The sequence below is a fragment of the Jaculus jaculus genome, chromosome 14 (assembly GCF_020740685.1).
Source record: "Jaculus jaculus isolate mJacJac1 chromosome 14, mJacJac1.mat.Y.cur, whole genome shotgun sequence".
Taxonomy (NCBI): Eukaryota; Metazoa; Chordata; class Mammalia; order Rodentia; family Dipodidae; genus Jaculus; species Jaculus jaculus.
The window spans coordinates 82,067,463-82,091,614 of record NC_059115.1 but is presented as its reverse complement, the minus strand read 5'-3'; the positions used below and the strand labels follow the sequence as shown (position 1 = coordinate 82,091,614).

The 24,152-nt window shown below is 41.3% G+C and overlaps 1 protein-coding gene across 2 annotated transcripts in view; it reads left to right on the top strand.

Moving 5' to 3' along the window:
• Nucleotides 1-23,371, top strand: part of Fam151b (family with sequence similarity 151 member B) — a 33,414-nt gene extending 10,043 nt beyond the window's left edge. For both annotated transcript variants that reach the window (XM_045134470.1, XM_045134471.1), the window contains 4 exons: nt 207-372; nt 7,140-7,357; nt 12,432-12,567; nt 20,551-23,371. In XM_045134470.1, the coding sequence (XP_044990405.1) occupies nt 207-372; nt 7,140-7,357; nt 12,432-12,567; nt 20,551-20,710 (680 nt within the window). In that variant the 3' untranslated portion in view covers nt 20,711-23,371. The remainder of the gene's footprint in view (nt 1-206; nt 373-7,139; nt 7,358-12,431; nt 12,568-20,550) is intronic.
• The last annotated feature ends 781 nt before the right edge of the window (nt 23,372-24,152 follow it).

The window sequence follows — 24,152 nt, the reverse complement described above, 5'->3', positions numbered from 1 at the left end:
TACTAGACACAATCCCGAAGTAAGACAACAGCTTAAGAGCTATGTGGTTGTAGGGATATCATATAAGGACCTCGGTGCACTACCTGGCATGTAGAGTTACCCAGTAAATATTAGTTTTATTTCTCTTTCTTTCCCAGAAGGCTAGTGGCCTGGCATCTCCTCAGCTCTGCTGGTTGTTGTAGCAATAACTTTCTGTGCTTGGACAGGTGCTGCTCACATGATAGAGGCTGACGTCATTGTTCCGGGTGACGGGTCAGCGCATGGACTGCCAATCATGGCCCATCCCCCCGAGACGCACAGTGATAACACTCTGCAGGAGTGGCTGATGGAGGTCATGAAAAGCAATAAGGGCATCAAACTGGATTTTAAGAGGTATTTGTAGAAATGTTCTTCTCATTGTTATAAATAACTTTCATGGAAAACAGTCGTAAAGACATATGTCTGACTACCTGTTTCTGTACCTTATCCAAAGTGAAATTGGAATTGTAGACCTGCATATGTTTCAGGAATAGATCTAAAATCCGCTGAGATGTTTGCTAAAATTGTTTCTTGGGGATCCTTGTAGGGTAAATTTAATTTTTATAAAGGAATTCATCATAACTAACCACTGTATTACCAGAATGGTAAATTTAAAGTGCATCTTTTGCTGGGTGTGGTGGTGCACATCTTTAATCCCAGTATTCAGAGGCTACATAGGAAGATCACCATGATTTTGAGGCTCATCTGGGCTACAGAGTGAGTTCCAGGTTAGCCAGGGATAGGGTGAGACCCTGTCTCAAAAAGAAAGAAAGAGAGAACGAGAGAAAGAGAGAGAGAGAGGGAGGGGAAAAGAATAAAATGTTTCATTGGAAGGATTTTATTGAAGTAGCTAATGCATATCTGATTGATTTATGTTATTGCAGTTATAAAGGGAATTATATAAAATTATTTAATAACTGAAGTATTCCTTAAAAATATTACTGTGGGGCTGGAGAGATGGCTCAGTGGTTAAAGGAGCTTGTTGCAAAGCCTGATAACCCAGGTTTGATTCCCCAGTACTCATATAAAGCCAGGTACACAAAGTGGCACTTGCATCTGGAGTTCGTTTGAAGTGGAAGGAGACCCTGGCATGCCCATACTCAATATCTATCTCTTTTTCTTTCTCTCTCTCCCTCTTTCTCTTTCTCAAATAAATAAATTAAAATATTTTAAAAAATATTATTATGGAGGCATTGGCAAGGAGAGCAAGATTAAATGCCATGACTGCCCTGGTCATCACAGGAAATTTCCTTCTTAAAGTATTTTGGCTATGTACAAATTATAAAGTCAGGAGTGAACCGTGTTGCCATTGCTAACACCCATGATCTGTAGGAAACCTGCCTCATCTCTTAAAATTGAAGTTTTCTCAGGAAGTTAATATGAATTTGGACATCTTGTGAGATTATTAATATGGCTGTAACCACTTGTGAGGTTAACTACCAGTAAACCTTGTTGTTCTGTTAATGAATGGACAGATCCACAGAACCTTCATGTACAGGAGGTTGTATTCACAGGGCTTGTGAGTTAAAGAATCAACTTATACTTCATGATCCTAAAGCATTTTGAGTGATGGGTGGTTCAACTGTGTTTTATTGACAAAGAAACAGTCTCTGAGCAGTCAAGTCATTCATCTGCGGGTGACTGCTGAGCCTGGCAGGCTGAGCTAGCTGCAGATCCAAGGCCTCCTGGAGCCAGGGCAGCATTCACCTGAACCATGGAACATGGGTTTGATCTACAACACTTGGCAGTTTAAAGCATTTGACCTCCTTGTCTTTCCATGTGCTCACTGATCTGTGAGTGTACTCTTGTCTGTGAGATCGTCTTCAAGCTCCTCGGGGATGAGCTTGCTCATTCCTAAATGCTAACAGCTACCACAAAAGTCTGTGAAAAAGATGTTGCAAGTTCTTTTTTTTTTTTTTTTTTTTTTTTTTTTGGTTTTTCGAGGTAAGGTCTCACTCTAGCCCAGCCCAGGCTGACCTGGAATTCACTATGTAGTCTCAGGGTGGCCTCGAACTCATGGTGATCCTCCTATCTCTGCCTCCTGAGTGCTGGGATTAAAGGCGCGTGCCACCACACCTGACTCTTGTTTTTAATCATAACAGATTTGAAGGGGATTCGAAGGGTACAGCTATAAGAACATGAGATAATGTTCTGAAGCATTTCATGATTTTCATTTAATCCTCATAATTTTCTAAGGTAAAAATCATGCTATTCTCATTTTCCTTCTAAAGAAATGAAGGCAAGGAAGTTGTAAACTTCTTGAGGTTATATGGTTGCTGTTAACAGCTGTGAGCCTGGTGGGAAAGTTTTGTCTGTTTGTCTGTCTCTCTTTCATTGGGGACCAATGCAGTGCCTTACTAAATGCTCTATACCACTGACCACTGCTCACTTCCCAACCTGTAAGTTCAGATCCTTTTCTTAAATTTTTTTTTGTTCATTATTTATTTATTTATTTGACAGCGATAGACATAGAGAGAAAGAGGCAGATAGGAGAGAATGGGCACGCCAGGGCCTCCAGCCACTACAGACGAACTCCAGACGTGTGCGCCCCTTTGTGCATCTAAGATGGGTCCTAGGGAATCGAACCTCAAACCAGGATCCTTAGGCTTTACAGGCAAGCGCTTAACCGCTAAGCAGTCTCTCCAGCCCGAGTTCAGATTCTTAACCAGATCATTATACAACCTGTGTAAGAGGTGTTGAAAACTATGGCAGTCAAATTTTATTCATGTATGTTAATATTTAATTTTTATTTGGAGTTTTAGCAAAAAATGATTTTTTTTTCTAGTTTAAAATGTAATTGGGGGGGGTTGGTTTTCAAGGTAGCATCTTGCTCTAGCCCAGGCTGACCTGGAATTCACTTTGTAGTCTCAGGGTGGCCTCAAATGCATGGTAGTCCTCCTGCTTCTGCCTCCTGAGTGCTGGAATCAAAGCCTTGTGCCACTACACCCAGCTAAAATGTAATTTTAAGAAACCATTATAATTTTCAGTATGATTTCATTTTGTTTCCCTTGATTTCTTTTTTAAAAATATATTTGCTTATTAGAGAGAGAGAGAGAGAGAGGATGGCATGCCAGAGCCTTGTGCTGCTGCAAACAGACTCCAAATGCATGTACTACTTTGTGCATATGGCTTCTTGTGGGTTCTGAGAAATCGCACCCAGGCTCAGGCTTTGCAAGCAAGCACCTTTAACTGCTGAGCCATCTCTCTCCCTCCCTCCCTTCCTCTCTCCCTCTCTCTCTCGCCCTGTTGCCCTTGATTTCTCAATGAAATTCATGGGAAAGCAGAGTAACATATTAAAATAGCCAACAGAAACAGCATAAGGGAAGAAAGGTCTATTTTGGCTCTGGTTTCGGGAGTATTTCATTCCCCCATATGCAGGCAATGTGAGGCAAAGCTGCTCACATAGCAGCAGGCCAGAAAGCAGAGGTCACTAGCCAGCCTGGCCTATACCATCTTTGAAGTCAGATATGATGCCTCCAGGTTGACTTTGCTTATTCTGTTTTTTTTTTTCATACTTTCCTGTGAGTTTTAGAATGGTAGATTTTTAAAAATATTTTTATTTACATGTGTGTGAGTATTGGTACACCATGGCATTTTGCCCTGCAAATGAACACAGATGTTCTTGCCACATGTTTGTGCCCAGCTTAAATGAGTAGCTGGAGAATTGAATCTGGACTGGCAGGCTTTACAAGTCCCCTTGACCACTGAGCTATCTTCCCAGTCCACTAGAACTGTGGGCTTCATGTAGTATCGGTGCAGCAGAGGACGAAGCATTAAAACAGAGAAATGACAGCATCTGCATTAGAGTTCGCAAGGTCCTGCATTAGGGCTTGCTTGTTAAGCCACATGAACCTAGCGCTTCTGGTTCAGTAGCAGAAGAGTGAAAAGAAAGCAGCGTACCCCATGGGAGCACAGTGCAAGGGACTAGAGGCTGATGGCTGAGTCTCTCTGGTTGTAATGTACAATTTAATTGTGATTAAAAGAGAAATTAATCATGTCATTAAATTGTTGGATGCCCAAGAGGAATCGAGAGAAGAAAAGCAGATGCTCAGCAAGCCATGTCCCATCCTTAAGAGCAGGGAGATATGGAGAAGGTTGCTGAGTGTCCTCTCCTCTCCCATATCATGATGCTCGGCCTCTGTCACAGCGTGCCGCACAGGCTGATCTTGGAGGTGAGCATTGCTACCGGCTTCACCAGAGCCAGTCACATCCGCAGTTCAAAGGACAGCCAAGAACAGTGAGGTTTGCCTTTAAGCTTGTATGTAGATGGGATAGTATATGCGTGATTACATATGTGTGCAGGTACACGAACATGAGGTATGTGGGAAAGCCACAGGTCAATGCCTGGTGTCTTCCTCAGTCTCCACCTTGTTCTTGTCGAGACAAGGTCTCTTAGAGCTTACTAATTTGGCTTGAGTATGTGACCAGCAAGCCCCAGGGCTCTGAACTCAGCTCCTCATGCTTGTGTGATAAGCACTTTGCTGACTGAGCCATCTCCCCAGCCCCTTGTATATACATTGTTTTAAAAATAAAAATGATGTAGATTGATGAAACTTTATTGTTTTATTGTTAACTTGATGTCGGGGAACCAAAAAAAAAAAGCCACTTTTCAATTTAAAGTAGCTAAAATAACCTTACCTCTAGTTTGCAAAATGAAAGAAAAAGAAATTGAGTTTATAAGAGCTTTAAGAAAACATAGTTTTATGCTTCCCAGTCATCTTTATAAATAAATTTGTGTCTCCAGACTCACCCGAGAATGCATGAAGAAACACTTTTTTTTTTTCCTTTCAGGGTCATGAGTCCCTATTAGACTCAATTTTTCATTGAAGCAATATAAGCCAGTGTTATAGACTGAGCCTGGTGTACTTGCTATTTCATGACTGTAAAGGAAACGTGAATATTGGTGCCATTTCTTAAATTGTGTCACACTTAATGATTCTAATATGGAATATTTGGGGAGGGGTAATTTCAAAGTAGATTTAATTTGCATTTCTCTGATGGCTAAGGATGTCTGATACTTTTAAAAATATTTAACAGCAATTTGTATTTTTTATTCGTTTGAGAATTCTGTTCAGTTCCATAGCCCATCTTCTAAAAAAATTATTTATTTACATGCAGAGAAAGACAGATAGGAGAGAGATAATATGAATGGACACACCAGGTCCTCTAGCCACTGCAAGCGAACTCTAGATACATGCACCAGTTTGTGCATCTGGCTTCATGTGGACATTGGAGAATCAAACCCAGATGGTTATGCTTTGCAGGCAAGCACCTTAACCACTGGGCCATCTCTCCAGTCCCATAGACCCCCTTTTTTCTTCACTGACATACTTAGTATGGCTACACCATGTGTTTATACTATCCTTTCCCTTGTCCCTGCTGCCATTCTCAGTGGGGTCGCAGGTATTCCCTGTGGGGCTGGGAGTTAGAGGTTGTGAGAGCAGCAGGCAGATATTGGGGGTGAAGGTCAGTACCTTTGGGCATGTTCCAACATGTGGCTCTTACAATATTTCCTCCTTCTCTTCCGCAAAATTCCCTGAGCCGTGGTGGGTGAGTTTTAAGTCTACTTCAGTGATGAGCTCTTAAGAGCCTCTGCATCTCTGCTTTGGTATTTTTTGAGTGTCTGCAGCGTTTGTCTCCTTCGCCCTGGTGCTGAATATTGGGCTTACCATGGAAGCAGCACTCTTGCTCGTCTCCCCCATTCCTCCGTGGTTTTAGCTGTGGCTTGGCTAAAGTGAGATGGGTAGTTTATCTCCTCAGGTCTTGCTACCTCCTAAAAAAGAAGAAGAATTCTCCAGTGGAGAGTAAAGTCAGCGTAGTTTAAGTGGAATAAGCATTATTTAGGGAGAAGTTACTGGACGTAACCCCTCTTTTAGCCCAAGGCTAGTGGGAGTTGACACTGGAGAGCATGATCTTTGTCTCCATAGGCTGCTGACCTGGTTCCCAGTTCCAGATACGGGTTCCTTTCCACTGAGCAGATCTCTCAGCTAATCAGAAAACTATAGGTTACCCACCAATGCTGTGTGCCTCCATTGCATCGGCATGTGTATCTTGTCAGGGTGTTCACTTCGGAGTAGCTTTAGACCTTTGGCTGCTTACACCGTTATTGGCCACTTTCCTCCAGTAGCTCATGAGGCACTGTCCAGCACTAGACAGGCTATCTGGGGACTTCATAGTCCATCTTTTGATGGGTTATTTGTTTAGCTTTTTTAAAATTACATTTTTATACGTATTGAGGGAAGTAGAGAGCCAAGGAAATGTACTCCCATGGCTAGAGATCTCACATGGAGGATCTGGAAAAAACCACAGGAAGAAAAGAGAGAAAAGAAAGCTCAAGCAGCTCCTGCCATGTGGGAGCTGAGGAGATAAAGAAGCCATGTAGAGAGTACGGGCTGGGGCCTCCCCTTGGCTCACCCTGGCTGGGCCTGGGCCGAGCTGAGGAAAAAAGTCACCAATGGCTGGAAGTTCCCTAGTGGTCAGAGCGGTTTAGCTTTTTGAGTTCTTTATGTATTCTGCGTATTTGTTCTCTGTCAGATGTGTAGCAGGCAAGGATTTTCTTTCCCCCATGCTGTAGGCTGCCTCTTTACTCCTTCGGCCATGTCTTGTGCTATACAAAAGCTTTGTAATTTTATGTGGTCCTGTTCATTATTGTTGACCTTATTTCCTGAATGACTGCAGTCCATCTGTCAACCAACTTCTAATTTCTGGAACAACATACTCATACCTATGTTTTGTACTTTTGGGTGGGTTCTCATTTCTGGCACCCTCTTTTGGCGCTCCTCATACCACCTGGCACAGGCCAGGGCACATTGCCAAGGAAGGGACCTGGCAAGAGATCCCAAGAAGGCAGGCAGTTGTCATGTGAGGTTTTGAAGCCTCTGTGTGGTTTGTAAGTGCTGTCATTATTTATGTACTTTATGCTCCTTTCACAAACAAGGCGTGAATTAACATCCTGAGATATGGCATATGTTATCTTTCCTCTTTCGTGCCATGTGATTTTTGAGTTTATTTAATTCAGCATTGTGTTAAATTTATATTGTTAACTTGAGAAGGAAGAAACTATTAGTCTCAAGAACTTGTTGCTGTAGGAATGAAGCATTGGTGACAATCTGTGTTTTCAGCCTGGCAGCCGTCGAAGCGTCCATGAGTCTTCTGGAGAAGGTGAATGGGCACCTGCAGCGTCCTGTGTGGCTTAATGCAGATATTCTTCCTGGACCCAATGGCAGTGGCAAAGTGGTGGCTGCAAAACCCTTTATAGACACAGTGACGTCCTTCTTTCCAGATGTGACATTTTCCCTGGGTTGGACAACAGGATGGCATCCTGAGAAAGTCAATGAAGGTGGTTATTCCAATTATGTGTTCTTTAAGACATCTGTCAGTTATACAAATACCATCTTTAATACAGTGCCTAATGGAGAGATTTACCCTCCAAGTATGGGCATGGTCCTTTCTGTTATTCAAGTAAACCTGATAACATCTGTCCACAAGCTTCCATGGGAAGTATTATCTAAAAGGTATAGAATTAACCAAAATTGTCTCTTTTTTGTGGGGAGGGGTTGAGGTAGGGTCGTGCTGGAGCCCAAGCAGGCCTGGACTTCACTTTGTAGTGTCAGGGTGGCCTCGAACTCATGGTGATCTTCTTACCTCTGCCTCCCGTGTGCGCCACCACTCCTTGCCCACGAAAATTGCGTCTTTACGTGCTCTGAACAACAGTAACAACAAGAGCCCCCCCCCCCCCGCTACTCTCTTTTTGTCCCCCACACCGAGGAGCAAAGCCCACATGTCACATGAAGCACTTGGAAGCTTTCCAGGTGATAGGAAAGCAGAAGAGGGAGTGAGCTGACAAACACGGGGTCTGCTCCCTGAGGGTTAGAAGACCTCATCATCTTCTCTTTGGCTGGACAGGAGTGTGGGAAGCCAAGAGACACCCTTAGGCCAGGTCCCTTCTTTCCATTCATAGCATTCTGTGGGTGGACCCCACGGCTTCCTCGAACACCATTAGGTTCAGCAGTCTGTTTCTTCGCCCATCCCTTCCTAGTGATTTCCTGGTTACAACTTGCAGTCAGATCTCTGGGACATTTTGTCTACATGGTGAAAATGTTCAACTAAAAAGGCATTTATGGGCTGGTGAAATGGCTTAGTGGTTAAGACGTTTGCCTGCGAAGCCCTGGTTTGATTCCCCAGGCCCCATGTAAGCCATATGCACAAGGTGGTGCATGCGTCAAGAGTTCGTTTGCAGTGGCTAAGGGCCCTGGTGCACCCATTCTCTCTCTCTCAAGTAACAGTAAATAAATAAAATATTTTTTAAAGGCATTTACACTCTATAAAGATGTTAGCTTTTTAATCTATGGGTTTAGGGTATTCTTCTAATTTATTTATTATTATTATTATTATTTTTTTTTTTTTTGGTTTTTTGAGGTAGGGTTTCACTCTACCCCAGACTGACCTGGAATTCACTATGGAGTCTCAGGGTGGCCTCAAACTCTTGGTGATCCTCCTATGTCTGCCTCCCGAGTACTGGGATTAAAGGCATACGCCACCACGCCTGGCTTATTTGTTGTTATTGTTATTTTTTAATTATTATTATTATTAATTTGAGAGCGACAGACACAGAGAGAAAGACAGATAGAGGGAGAGAGAGAGAATGGGCGCGCAAGGGCTTCCAGCCTCTGCAAATGAACTCCAGATGCGTGCACCCCCTTGTGCATCTGGCTAACGTGGGACCTGGGGAACCGAGCCTTGAACCGGGGTTCTTAGGCTTCACAGGCAAGCGCTTAACCGCTAAGCCATCTCTCCAGCCCTGTTGTTATTGTTTTTGATTGGTTGGTTTTGTGTGTGTGTTGGTGATAATCTCACTCAGGGTCCTGCATTTGCTAGTAAGTACTCTACACTGAGTTATTCCATCAGATCCAGATGTAATGTTTTAAAGTTCACCAGGAAGTCAGAGTAGCTGTTAGCAGGTGAGTGAGTAGTGACTTTTAGGTTATGATCTCAGTAACCAATAATTGATATTTAGAGAAAAACCAATATACTTTAACCTAACTCTATTTTCTAAGCATGCTAGTGTTTGTTAGCAGATAATGAAATATGCATGAGGAAAATAAACAGAAGATCTTCAGCACCTCCCTTATTGAGTCTAAACATTGTCCAGTGACTGTCGGTGGCCTGTCTCAGCTTGCTGAGTTTGCAGAGCCAGCTGCACGTCCGGAGTGCCCCATGCTGCACCCCCACACCCTTTCACTGCCGTCAGCCTGAACCAGAGGCCGTACAGGGTTGCTGTCATGTGGGCATGCCTTCTCTTAAAAACTCCATCTTCTTTAAAAAGTATTTTTATTAATTTATTTAGTTGAGAATAGAAAGAGAATGCGGTGTGTGTATGTGTGCATTCCAGGACATTTTGCCATTGCACAAAAACTCCAGATGCGTGTGCCACTCTGTGCATCTGACTTTATGTGGGTGCTGGGGAATCAAACCCAAGCCAGCAGGCTTTGCAAGCAGGCACTGAGCCATCCTGTCAACCCAACAATCCTATCTTCTAGTAATAAAAATACCATTAAGAATTTTTTTAAAGACCTAACACTTCCTTTCTATGTATTGGAAATGTCATTGAACTAACATACTCAAAGTATTCCTTCCCTTCCAATACATTTTACAACCTACTTCTATAGCATTTCAGGTGTAAACCTGTTTTACAGATAGAGTTTATTATCAGGTAGGTATGTTTTCCACAGTGCATTAAAAAGATTTATTATGTCAGTTTTACCACTATTTCTTCTTGAAGTAAAATGCCTATGTAATTTGTGCTAGTCACAAGGACAAATGAAGTTAATTTTCACATACATAGTAAGTAGCTTGACTTGGAAAAGAAAACTTAATTACCACAAATAGAAAAAAAAAATCTCAATATATAGAGAATATTAATGATGCAGGCTTTGAAATTGCTTTTCTAAAAGAAAAAGTTTAGAGGCTTTAAGTAACTAAAAAGTGTCAAATTTTCTTTTTATGTATATTGGAGGGGTTAAAACTTTCCTGTTTTTTATTTTTATTTTTATGTTTTTGATGCTAGAGATTAAACCGGGGGCCTTATTTATCCTAAGCTTATGTTCTGCCAATGAGCCACATCCCTTGCCTCCTTAAATCCTCCTCTTCCTCTTCATTCTTGCCCCAGTATGTGGTATTCTGAGATGGTCTATCAAACTACTAACAAGGCCTGACTTTGCTTAGCAGATGAGATTGGGTTGCATTTTTTAATGTTAAAAAGTACAACTCTTTTTTAATAGTTTACACATATATACACATATATACATTTATACACACACACACACATATAATATACTAAACTTGCTTGGGTTGTATTTTTTAAACCTTGCCTGTATAATGTGTGTGTGTGTGTGTGTGTGTGTGTGTGTGTGTGTGTGTGTGTAGCAGGCACAGTGACATCTCTGGTGTGTATGTAGAGGTCACAGGACAACTTCACAGCTTTGCCTTGCCTTCCGCCTTTTTAAGACAGGATCTCTTTTTTGCTCCCCATTCCACATGACAGGCTAGCTGGCCAGCAAACTTCTGAGATTCTCCTGCCCCGCCTCACTTCTCACAGTTGGACCCGGATTACTGATAACTTGCTGTTGTCTCTAGTTAATGTGGGGCTTGCTGATCCAAACTCAGGTCTTTACGTTTCCATAGCAAGCACTATTATCCACTGAGCCATTTCCCCAGTTATGCTTTGTTCATTTTTGGCATGATTTCTTAAACCTTTTTACTAACAGTTTCCATCCATGTACATGATGTATCTTGGTCATACCCGCTCAGTAACTTCTTCTGTCCCTTCCCTCAGCCTTCTTTGGTTGAATCCCTTCTCCTTTCCAGCTAGTCCCTTTTCTGGTTTGATGTCCATTTTTAGTCCTCCATCATTCATGATGAAATGTTGATGGGCCCAATATTATGCAAGTCTGTGCAGGTAATGACAGTCAATATGAGGTCATAAATATACTAACAGGTACTTCCTGTCTGGAAAACAAAATTTCAAAGTGCTCCTTCCCATTCTCTTGCTTTTATATTCTTTCCACTCCCTTTTCTACAATGTTCTCTGAGTCCTGGAGGGCACAATAGAGCTGTGTCATTTAGTACTGAGTATTCAACAGTCATTTATTCTCAGCACTTTGATAAATTTTGAGTCTCTCCAAAAGTCACTTCCATCTGGATAAAACAACAAAACTCCTTGACGACCAGAGATGAGACCAGCACTAATCTATGGGTATAATCATAAAGACCTGGAAGGTCACTTAATGGGCACAACATATCTATTAGCCAAACAGCAGTAGTAGCTTTCCCCCTAGGGCCTATACCCTTCATAGGCACAGGCTTTTGTTTACATTTATAGTACTAGTGACGAATTCCTTCCCTTGGAACAGGCCTGAAATCCAATTGGAGAGAAGTTGGCCACCCACATAAACTCATGCCACTGTCACCCAGTGGACACATCTTGCCAGACTGACCAGTTTTGTAGCTCGCAGAGTCACTACTGGTTAAGACTCTTAATGACTTTTCACACCCAGCGGGCTCCATACATTTTGTAGCACTTTGACAGCCAGCAGGGTGGAGGCTTCCAGCTCAGTTACAGCTTGATTTTTCTGTGTCCTGCAACCGAAGTGTCTTCCATTTAGGACCTTACCAACTAGTTCTAATGGGAAACCAAAAGCATTGGCAGAAAAGCATCGGCAGTGGCCTGCATTGTTTTGTCAGCATCAGGGCCCTCCCTGGCCAGGAACTCACTGGGAGGTAGCCCGCTCCTGGCACTGGGATCTTCCTGTGACAGTTTGTAGCCTCCAGATACAGCATTATCTGTCCCTAGAGGGCACTGCTGCTCACACCCTTTCATGGTAGCTAAGACACAGTAGGTCCGTATGCTTTGTCCTAACATCTTTGGTTTTGGTTAATCATCTCCCCAGCTCTGCTGTGGATATTTGTGGTATGGGTTCTTAATCTATGTTTTCCACTTAGAGTATTTTCTTAAATATCCAGATGTTGTGGGATACCCTGAAATCCTAGCACTCAGGAAGCTGAGGCAGGATTGCGACTTCTAGACCATCCTGGGCTATGAGGAAATACCTTGTGTCAACTGATTAAAAAAAAATTGTTGAGTCAGGGATTGTAGCTTAATGGCAGTGTGCTCACTTCGTGGGTGTGAGATCCTGGGCTTTCCTCCCAGTATCATGAAAAATAACAAAATACTTATTTCTTTCACTGTGATATTTTAGTTGGCTCTAAATTCATATGGGATCCTTTATGAATTATATATTAATTTGCTTGTAAATTACTGATAGATTTGTTTGTTCTTAAGTAGTTTGATTTTTATTTAGTTGACTTTCAAGATTCCAGTCAAAAAACATGGAATTTCTTTTTTTTCATCTCAGGATACAGTTGGACAATGGTTAAAGAGATGGAATATATATGCAGTGGACTACATCAGCCTGTCACCTTCCCCGTCAGAGCAGCGTTAGTCAGGCAGTCTTGTTCTCAGTTACTGTGGCTATTGAAGAAATCACATAGGTACGTATCTCTTTAACACTATAGGACATGAGTGTGTGTGTGAATGCTCAAGATAGGAAGCACATGAAATCAAGCCAGATGTGATATACACACCTATAATCCCAGCACTTAGATGGAGGCAGTAGGATCAGGAGTCCAAGGTCAACCCCAGCTACAGAGCAAGTTCAAGGCCAACCTGCACTACATGAGACTCTGCCTCAAAAAGAAAAAAAAAAAAAGAAGACATGAAAATTGTGAAAATATAATATGTGTGAGAGAAAGGGACAGAGGGAATGAAATTTACAATAAAGTATACAGACTCCCTCTTTGATGAACCTTCACTTACTTACCATCCTGTCTTACACATTTGTTCTACACAAAAGTATGTGTATATATGTATGTGTGTGCGTACATTATATAGATACAAACTTTATATACGTAAATATGCTAAATATATAGCAGATTCCAGTTTTTAAGTGTTATTCTCTTTTATTGTGCTATGCATTCATAAGTTACAAGTGCTACTTTCTCTTTGAATACCACTATATCAGAAATCTTTCATAGGAAATTTTAATTTTTTAATTTGTAATAAAAATTAGTGGGATAGTGTGTCAAATACTTTAAAGTGTGTTATAAAGGTAAAGATGTTAAAACAGTTTGGGCACTGCTTGTTTACTAGTCAGTAGAAACCCCAGAAGTGAGTCCAGATCACCTACGGAACTTAGTGTAAGAACAAGCCTCCATTCTCAGAGTGCCGTGGAGCACTGCTAGACACCGTCTTGTGCAAATGCGTCATTTATTTATTAGCACTGCCTCTGCTTTTGTTTGGTTGCATCACTGTTGGAGAATCACACTGAAATTAAGTAGCATGCTATGTTAATTTTTAAAGATTATTATTTAAATTAGGGCATTAAGTTAAATTATAAAAGCTAAATTCCAGAGAATGCTAGAATCCTTGAGAATATCTCTTCATATTCACATTTGAGAAATACAATATAAATGGATTCTATTTTCAAAGGTGCAGAGATGATAAAGTTGTTGGTTTTTTGTTTTTGGAGGCAGGGTCTCACTGTATCCCAGGCTGACCTGGAATTCACTGTGTAGTCTCAGGGTGGCCTTGAACTCACAGTGATCCTTCTGCCTTGGCCTCTTGAGTGCTGGGGTTAAAGGCGCATGCCACCACACCTGGAGGATGCAACATTTGAACTCCATTTCTGTTCATTTTGCATCATGTTTAATGAATGGTCATAACAATTTCAAGTGGTTTTGTTCCATCCTGATAAGAGTCCTCAATCAAAAGTAAGTCTTGTTGGGTGTGGTGGCACACTCCTTCAATTCCAGTACTTGGGAGGCAAAGGTAGGAGGATCAGCATGAGTTTGAGGGCATTCTGAGAATAATTCCAGGTCAGCCTGGGCTAGAGAAAGACCCTATCTTGAAAAGCCAAAATAAATAAATAAATAAATAATTTTTAAAAAGTCTTTTAAACATAATCCAAATGAGCCTTGTAAAAAGAAATAACATTGCATTTTGTTGTTGTTTTTTCAAGATTCAGTCTCACTCTAGTCCAGGCTGACCTGGAACTCATTATGTTGTCCAGCTGGCTTCAAATTCATGGCAATCCTCCTATCCCAGGCACTGGAGCGCTGGGATTAGAGGTGTGAGCCACCACGCCTTCCTTCATATTTTCTACGACGCTTAAATAGGTTCTACCAAAGTTTATAACCTATTCAAGAAAAAAAATATACTAAAACCAGATGTAGTGGCTTGTGCCTTTAACATAAAATATCTTGTGGACATAAAGAAAACTATTAACTATCAACTGGATATTGCAGTTCAATGTGACAAAATCTATGAAATGTTAGAACTTTTTTCTATTAAGCAGAAATTATGCATTTCTTAAACATTTAGTGTTGTTTGTCAAACTAGAATTCATTGATTTTTCCTGTGGTTCTTCACATGTAGGTGGGTCATAACAAAAAACTACTTGAAGCTGGGCGTGGTGGCGCAGGCCTTTAATCCCAGCACTTGGGAGGCAGAGGTAGGAAGATCACTGAGTTCTCTGAGAATACATAGTAAATTCCAGGTCAGCCTGGGCTAGAGTGAAACCCTGCCTCAAAAAGAACAAAAACTTAAACCAACTAGACATTTCTCTGCAGTAAGCATTTTATTCTTGTATTTTTAGGATTGCTTTTATATTTTCTTTTATGTCTGGTCTATTATATCAGAAATGCAACTTTTTTTTTTTTTTTTCGAGGTAAGGTCTCACTGTAGCTCAGGCTAACCTAGATTTCACTCTGTAGTTTTAAGGTGGCCTCATTCTCCTGGTGATCCTCCTACCTCTGCCTCCTGAGTGCTGGGATTAAAGGCATGTGCTATATCCTGTTTTGAATTTATTAATGGTTTTGTTTAAGTTAGCATATAAATTAATGGCTTTCGTTATGGCATTTTCATATATATTTTATATTTTATTTTCACTGATTCCCTTCTCCCATTCCCCTCCTGCACATCCTGTTCTATCCTTTGGTCTCCTTCCTTCCTGCCGCTTGTAGTTCCCATTCTGTTTTGTGTCACAGTATTCTTTTACCCAGCCCCACATGTCTCATCCCTTTGTCATATGGTCCACACACCCCCTACACATATATACACATGTATAATAACTAAAATCTGAGGTATACATGTGGTATTTGCCTTTCTGAGTCTGGGACACTTTGTTTAATATAATTTCCAGAGACTGGAGGGACCTGAGGAGGTGGTTAAATGGTTAAAGCACTTACTTGTAAAACCTGCCATCCTGGATTCAATTCCCTTTAAAGCCTTATGTACAAATTGATGCATGCATCTGGAGTTCATTTGCAGCAGCAAGAGGCCTTTTCTCTCTTTCTCCCTGTCTTCCTCTCTCCCTCCCTCCTCTCCCCTCCTCTCTCCTTGCCTTCACTAGTGAATTTTATGTTTCCATGTTACTATTCAGTGTCCTTTTCATTTCTTCCTACAGCATTTTTTTTTCTTTTCTTTTTTTTTTTTTTCGAGGTAGGGTTTCACTCTAGCCCAGGCTGACCTGGAATTCACTCTGTAGTCTCAGGGTAGCCTCGAACTCACAGCGATCCTCTACCGCTGCCTCCCGAGTGCTGGGATTAAAGGCGTGCGCCACCACGCCCGGCTGTAGCATTTCTTATAAAGCTGTTCTGGCAATAAAAAAAAAAAAAAAAATTGCCTCAGCTTTTGTTTCTCTGAACAATTACCTTTTCCTCTTTTCTTTTCTTTTCTTTTTTTTTTGAGGTAGGGTCTCACTCTAGCTAGGGCTGACCTGGAGTTTACTTTGTAGTCTCAGGGTGGCCTCAGACTCATGGCGATCCTCCTACCTCTGCCTCCTGAGTGCTGGGATTAAAGGTGTACGCCACCTCACCCAGCTTTTTCCTCATTTCTGAAAGATAACTTTGCTGGCTGTAATACTCTTGGTTGGTCAGCACTTTATATACATTTACTGTTCTGCTTTCTTAACCTGCGAAGTTTCTGCTGAGAGCTCCACTGGTAAATTTATGATTATTCATATATAACAAGTAGCTTTTGTTTTGTTGCTTTCAAATTACTCTATCTTTTGAATTTGATTAAAATATGTCTCCATATCATCTCTTTCGGGCTGATCCTACTTGAGCTGCCGAAGTTGGAATGGCTCCACACATTTTGGAGGTCTCCAACCATTATTTCTTTAATCTTTTCTTTCTCTGTTTCTGCAAGTCCATGATATATATATTGGTTTGTTTGGGGATATCTGATTAATTCTGCATATGTTTTCACACTCATATTTTCTCTTCTTCCCTACACAGTCATTTAAAATGACCTCCTTTTCAGTTCAGAGTCTTCCACCTGCTGGCAAAAATCATTCTTTAAAATTTCATTTAAGAATTATAGTATGTGTGTGCATGTGTGTGTCCATGCATAGACATACCACAGCATGCATGTTGAGGTTAGAGGACAGCTTTGAGGTGTCTGTGCTCCACTTTCTTTGAGCAGAGTCTCTTGCCAGTACAAACAAACTGTTAGACTATAAACAAACAAGACTAGCTGGCACCTGAGCTTTGGATTCCCTTGGCTCTGCCTACCATTGTTATGAGCACCTTGGGGTCACAGGTGCATGTGCCACTTTGGCTTTATGTGGGTGCTGGGGAATTGAACCTAGGCTGGCTGGCTTTGCCAGCAAACACCTTTAATGCTAAGCCATCTCACTTTCATGTCATTCATTGTATGTTTTAGCTCCAGGATTTCTGTGTGGTTCTAATTTATAATGTCTATCTCCTTGTTAACCTCTAATTTTGCTCAAATATTGTTTTCTTCATTATTTCTCAATTTGTGTCCTCTTACACCTTTCTTAACAGCCTCGAAACATTTATTTTTACCTTTTTTGTCAGGCATTTCATAGGTCTCCACTTTTTATTTTGGATATAAGAAAATTATGTTCCTTTGATTGTGACATGTTTCCTGGATTTTTTTTTTTTTAATCTCTTGAAGTCTTTTTCTGCTACCTTCAGATTTGGAGAAAAGGTGACCTTCTTAGCCCCAGTGAGCTTCAAGAAAGAAAGACTTTCTTGAGCCAACCTTGGAAGAGATTCTGAGGATCCTTCATACCTTTTCTCTGGGCATTCCTGCTCTACTCGTCTTACTCTCTTCTTTATGCCTTCTCTTGACTCTGGAAATCCAGACTGGATGCTGAAAACCTCTCAGCCATTTTCCCTCGCGCAGTCCACCGACATATTCAAAGTAAGCATGGCTTCTCAATCCACCCGAGTCATGCTGCCTGTCTGCACCTGCTCACGCACATCCGCAGAGGCCCGTTGTGCCCTCTGTGAGGGTAGTGCGTGTGGCGCAAGTGAGGGGCTCGCAAGGACCAGCGGTGTGTATAGGCCCCCTGAGCACCCACAAGTCATGCCTTTGACAAGATTCAGGGGAGCCTGCCTGGTTAGGAGACACTGACCTTCCTTGATTCGTATGGTCCACCATTTTGCCCCTATTCCTAGTTGCTCCTATACTAATCCAGTTCCTCAGTGTTCCGGGAAAGACTAGAACGATGCAGCTTGTGGGGCACTATTCCGCACAGCTGGGGGGGGCAAATGCTCCCTGTTCCTGTCCTCCTGTGGGGGGAGGACAACAATCAATGGGGTCTCTTAGGCATGAGCTGGGTTGCACTGGGGGAAGGGTGATGTGGGTCAAATAAAATTTCTCTTTATACCTCTTCAGTGTATCTATTTTTGATTTTTTTTTTTTTTTTTTTTGTCTGTTTTCCAACGGGATGGTGAGATCTCCTAGACCACAGGTTCCAATAAAGGTACTTTTTCATGGGGGACCATCAAAGTTAGTGTTTCTGTGGGGTTAGATGGACTGCTGTTGCTGATGTTGCACACATTCCTCTTGTAACCCACTGACTTCAGCGTGTGCCTCTTAGCAGCAGGTGAAGCTGGGAAGTGTAGCTGTTATTTTGTATAACTTTTTGTGTGTATAGAGTCCAATGTGGGGTTGTTGTCTAAGAAAACACGGAAAATGAATATTTAGTTAAACTACTGGCCTCTGTCAGACTTCTGTATCTATTTGTCATGCCTTCATGTTTTTGCTTAGGCTAACTTTAATTTAATTTTCTGATTTTCCTAGGTGAGTAATACATTTGTTCAAAATCCAAATAGAATAAAGGGCTGCAATGTGAAAGCTGCTTTGCCAGCCACCCAGTCATCCTTCCTGCTTTCACTGACCAGTTGTTAGTGTGTTCTTGTTCTGCCCAGTTCTCGGCACCCCCAGTGACCACCAAGGAGAACCAAACGTATGCAAGGGCAAGGAGCTTTATTTCGGGCTTAAACTCGGTCTCTTGACTTCACCAACATAGTAGATCCGTACAAGAGCCCCCAAGTAGCGGGAGGGTAGGGTTTTTATAGGGATTTGAACATAGAAGAAGGGGATGGGTACATGATTGGTTGATTTAAACAGTGTGCTCTTCTGATTGGCTTAGGATTTTGGCATGCAAAGTTGGCGGGCTGGGGCTAGAGGAATTGAATTTATCTATGACTACAGGAATGTATGGCAAAATCAGTTTCCAGTAACTGTTGGACCCACCCTTACCAGAAAATAAAACCTTAGACCTTGCCGAGAAACAGAAACTTAGGCCTACTGAGGACTCTGAAGCCTGTCATGGCGTCCATCTGGTTCCTGAGTCCATCATTCTCAACCACAGTCTTCGCTGCTTTGTGTAAATAAGAGTAAAGATAGACACATATCTTGGTTTGTTCTCCTTTAAAGCAAAATGCTTGTTTTTACTCACCTTGCTTCCAAAGGTGTGAGGAGGATGACTATGGAAAAGAGAGGAGAGGCTGGGATGGAGCAGGGCACACAGGGCCTCTCGAGGTGCTAGCCACCATGGTTTCTTGCTGTGGGTTTTGAGTACACTGACATTCACTGTATAATCATTTGTTAAAATCCACATTTGTGTTTTATATAACATGATTAAAGGGTTTTTTAAATCTAGCCTGAGAATTTATTTAAATGAACGTAAATTAAGATACCCTTCAGCAGTCTTATTTTTCCCATTTCAATATTAATACAATGGTGTAACTATTAAATGCAGCAAAACAACACTGGAAATCTCTTATTTTAGCCTCAATGATCATATCTGTGTCTTTTTATAAGGTTTGTTACCGTGGTACCCAAATAAATTAATAGATTCCCTTTTAGCAAAATGCATACACACACACACACACACACACACACACACATATGTATAAGCTTTAAAGCTAAATTTCAACTTCTCTCTTTTTTTTTCTATTTTGTACCTTGATGTAGTTTAAGCTTCCTATCGGTTTGTCATATAATACTTCTGTGGCAAAAATTGATGTCACCTTTCATAATGGCAGGAGTGTGACAGTTTAACAAGATCACATTCCTCAGATCTTTTATTTTGTGTTACCACTAGTAAAATAAATGCTTTGGGGATTTTTTCCCCCTCTGCTCTGACTAGTTTATGGGGAAATAAGTAAGAAACTCCTAAAACCAATGAGAGGACTTTTAGGCCTGTTGAGATTACTTATTGGTTTATCTTTTATTCTTAACTAGATAATCCTGCTTTGCATTTTCCCAAACTAGTACAATGGTATTACTGTAAAAATGAAGAATGAAGCCAGGCATGGAGGCACATGCCTTTAATCCCAGCACTCAGGAGGCTGAGGTAGGAGGATTGCTGTGAGTTCAAGGCCACCCTGAGACTACATAGTGAATTTCAGGTCAGCCTGAGCTAGAGTAAATCCCTACCTCGAACCCCCACCACACACACACAAAAAAAAAAACCAAAAAACAGAGAATGTAAATAATATTTGGGCTCTCAAATATTCATATTCCTGTAAAATTTGCACAAATTGTTGATTTTTGACTTCAGAAACAGATGTAACTGTTATGCTTATTGTTCTTAATGATGTCTTGAGACATTCTGTCATCTCCTAGAAACCTCCCCCAAAAGGATAGTACTGCCATTATGTGACTGAATGTTGGGAATGTGAATGACATTCATGTCCCTTCCTTCATAATCCCTTCTTCCCATCTTGTTTTCTATTCTTATTGGGCTGAATAAACCAGGTCATAGCTATAACTTTCTGGACAAGCAGACTCTGTGATTAGCATCAGAATTTCAGAATCTCTCTAGTACCCCCCCACACACACACCTTTTTTATCAATTCAAAATTTTATTCATTTCCAGTGTGACTAGTTTGGGTTTCTAAGCAATATAACATTCCTGTAATTTAAACAGACCAGTTATGTAACTGAGACAATAGCAGTGGGAATTTGTTTTGCCCCTAGTCTCTTTGATGTTGATGAAGGAATGAAATAGGAAAGTATAGCTATCCCGTTACTAATTAGTTTTTTCATTTTTTGCTTATTTGATTTACAGACATGTGAGAGTATTTTTAGGCCTGTTGGAATTGCTCATCTGTCTTTCGCTTTTAACTAAATTGTTCTGTTTTATTTTAATATAGGTATAGCCTGACTATTTGGACCGGGAAAGATGATAACTATTCCACTGAAGATTTACTCTATATTAGAGACAATTTTAATAAAAGACAAGTTTTCTATGATATTTTGGAACCACAGAACTGTGAATTCAAGCAAGCCATTGGAATCAAAGTTCATCTGTAAGAAGATTCTTCTAAATTATTTCTGTGTTTGGGTTTCATAATTTTCTGCTTTTGCTGAATCGCCTGATCAGCTGTGGTTCCTGGTTGATGCTCTTGCATCTGACTCAGACCTTATTTGCCCTTCCACAAGAGATTGGCAACAAAATATTGAAACGTTGAGTGTGCCCAGTTTACTAGTCATTTAGGAACCTCTCTGCAGCTCGACATGCCCGCATGGAGTCCCGAGAAAGGCACTTCAGAAAGCGCAGCAGCTGTGACATATTAAAATATGACTGCCCAGGGGATTGATGAGGCGGCTGGTTTGCCTCTTCTCCCAGAAAACAAATGGAGGTTTAGCTTTTCTTGGGTTTTCTTGTTTGTTTGTTTTTCAAATAGGATCTCACTTAGTCCCAGCTGGCCTCACATTTGCAACATAGTTGAGGCTGGCCTTGAACTTCTGATTCTCCCGCTTCCTCCTTCCATGTGCTAGGAGTGCAGGTGGGGACCCCAGGTCTGACTCAGGGGCTTTGATTTTTAGTTCAGACATACCTTCCTTACAGTGCCACCTCTACCCCTTGCTAACCATACACTTCTGGAAATGGTTAATGTTGATAAAGGGGTGGGATGAGAACTCATTTGTGGAGTTGTAAGAAGTAAGGTTTGTGTAATAGAGACAACCAGCTCAATGCCGGCCACACAGTAAATACCCAGCAGGCGCAGTTGCTTCCTTCTTGAAAACTTGATCATGGTCATGCACATTACCGAGAGACATGCAAATATGTAAAATAATCATGTCTCCAACTGAGTCCGTGTGATTTGTCAGAAAATACCCAGAACTATGCCAAGCATAAAAGGTATAATTTAATTTTAAAATCTTACCACTACAATGAAATTGACTTAAAATTAGGTCAAAAGCCAGGCATGGTGGCGCATGCCTTTAATCCCAGCACTGGGGAAGTGGAGACAGTTGATATGCTGGGGCTTCCTGGTCTGTCAGACAGTCTAGCCAAATGAGGCAAGTTCTGGGGTAGTGAGAGACCCTGTCTCAAAAAAGGTGGATGGTGCCTGGGGAACAACACCTGAGGGCGTCCTCTGGTCTCTCCACATGCATGTGTACCTGTGCACACACACAAGCTCATCAAAAGACACCATTAACGTATCTGACAAAGGTTCATATTCTGAATATGTGAAGTACCCTAAACAATAAAAAGCCAAAATTCCTAATGAAAAATCAGAAAATGCCTTAACAGTTACTTCACAAAACACTCATATGGCCAAAACAATATCAAAAAACACTGAGCAACATCACTCATCCAGGAAAAGCAAGTTAAACCATAATGAAATACTAATACTAACCCCTTCTCCCAGAAAGACTAACACTGAAAGGACTGTCAACTCCTTGCAGAAAACCAAGGGAAAACAATGTGGCAGTTTCTAATAAAGATAATATCTTGCCTTGGGGCCCAGGAATTCTGTGTGCATATGCCCCAGAGACGAAGCCCCTGTGCTCATCCGCTCTACTGTGTCCTTAGCCACAATCTAGAAACAACCAAACTTCTTTCAACAACAGAATTTATAAATAATGGTAGAATCCTACAATGAGCTTATTATACAAAGGACCAAAAAGTTTGTAGTACTAATGCATATAATAAAGATGAATGTTAGGACATGGTGTGTGAGCAGACACGAGCACCCACCCGCGGACACGTTTATATGAAGTTCAACACAGCAAATACTGAGCCTTGCATGGTGGCGCATGCCTCTAATCCCAGCACTCAGGAGGCAGAGGTAGGAGGATCACCATGAGTTCAAGGCCATTCTGAAACTACATAGTGAATTCCAGGTCAGCCTGAACTACAGTAAGACCCTACCGCGAAAAACAAACTTTGGTGATAGCAGTGAGAATAGTTGCTGCCCATGCAGTTGGGGTGTGGGGGGGGGATTGTCTGAAAGGGAATGGTGGAACTTTGGAGGGGAGCTCTATAACAGTTTCAAGATGGCTACTTGGACCAGGCATGGTGGCACCCACTTTTAGTCCCAGCACTTGGGAGGCAGAGGTAGGAGGATCGCCATGAGTCCGAGACCACCCTGAGACTACATAGTGAATTCAAGGTCAGCCTGAGCTAGAATGAGACCCTACCTCAAAAAAAAAAAAAAAAAACCAAAAAAACCCAAGATGGCTATTTGGATGTGTATGATGGCATTAAATGGTTGAGTTATACATTTTACTGTATTTAAATGATGCATAGCAATCACTATTTTCAAAATACTTGATGTACAGAATGCATAGATTATTAGCAGTCAATGAAAAGCAGCCTTTGTTAGTGTGGAAAGATGTTACACTGCATTATTGCAGCTTGCAAAAGGGCATTACAGTTGTGTCATAGCTGAAGTTACATGTATTCGCATGCATAGAAATTTTTTGGAAAGAAGCTCAAACAAAATATGTAGTGGTTAAGTACTACCTTTTTTGTCTCTTCAAATCTACCACATTGGTGTTTAGGTCCTGTAACATCAGAACTGAGCCTGACAAACTTTGATAAGATATTTGATTGCTCATAGAATCAGAGATTTAAAAAAGTACAATTGCCTATGGGTTCTGTAACAGTGATATAATTACTAATTAGACAAATATGTACTTGTATATCCAATGGGAAATTATTAAAAGTAATTTGGAACAGTTTGTTACTTTGCTTGGTGCCTTGGTTCTTTTGGTTTTCCCCCTTGTAATTAAAAGAAATATAAAGTAGGGAACTTACAGAAAAATGTTTTATCTCTTACCTGGTTATTTAAGATGGGTGCCTACCTAGAGAAGCCTTAATGTATTTAGAGTCATAAATTCATAACTAAAGCTGGGCGTGGTGGCGCACGCCTTTAATCCCAGCACTCGGGAGGCAGAGGTAGGAGGATTGCCATGTGTTCAAGGCCACCTTGCAACTTACATAGTGAATTCCAGAGCAGTCTGGGCTAGAGTGAGATCCTACCCTGAAAAACAAAATAAATAAACAAACATAAAGTGAAGTAAATTCATAAACCAGTGCAAGACAAAGTTGCATGTAAGAAAGATACAGACAGCAATGCTGAGGAAATTCCTTGCGCATAAAATGGGAGTGTGAGCAAGCAAACCCAAGGAGGGCAGATCTGAGTGAAGTGAGGTGTGAGCTCATGTGGGCCTGGTGGTCATTGTAATGGCATTTCATCCTTCTGTATACTTTCAATCTTTAGTCTTGGAACCACAATTGGACCTGTCATCTACATTTTGTGTGTGTATGTAGTTGTGTATGTAGCATGAAGTTGATGGGGTGATGGCTCAGAAGTAAGACCTGCTGAACAAGGTCAGCTCTGCAGTAGGAGGTCACCCAGGTTAACAGTCAGCCATGGGATGAGAGAGACGGTTAAAACGCACACCTGCAAAGCCCAAGGACCCAGGTTTGATTCCCCAATGCCCACGTAAAGCCATATGC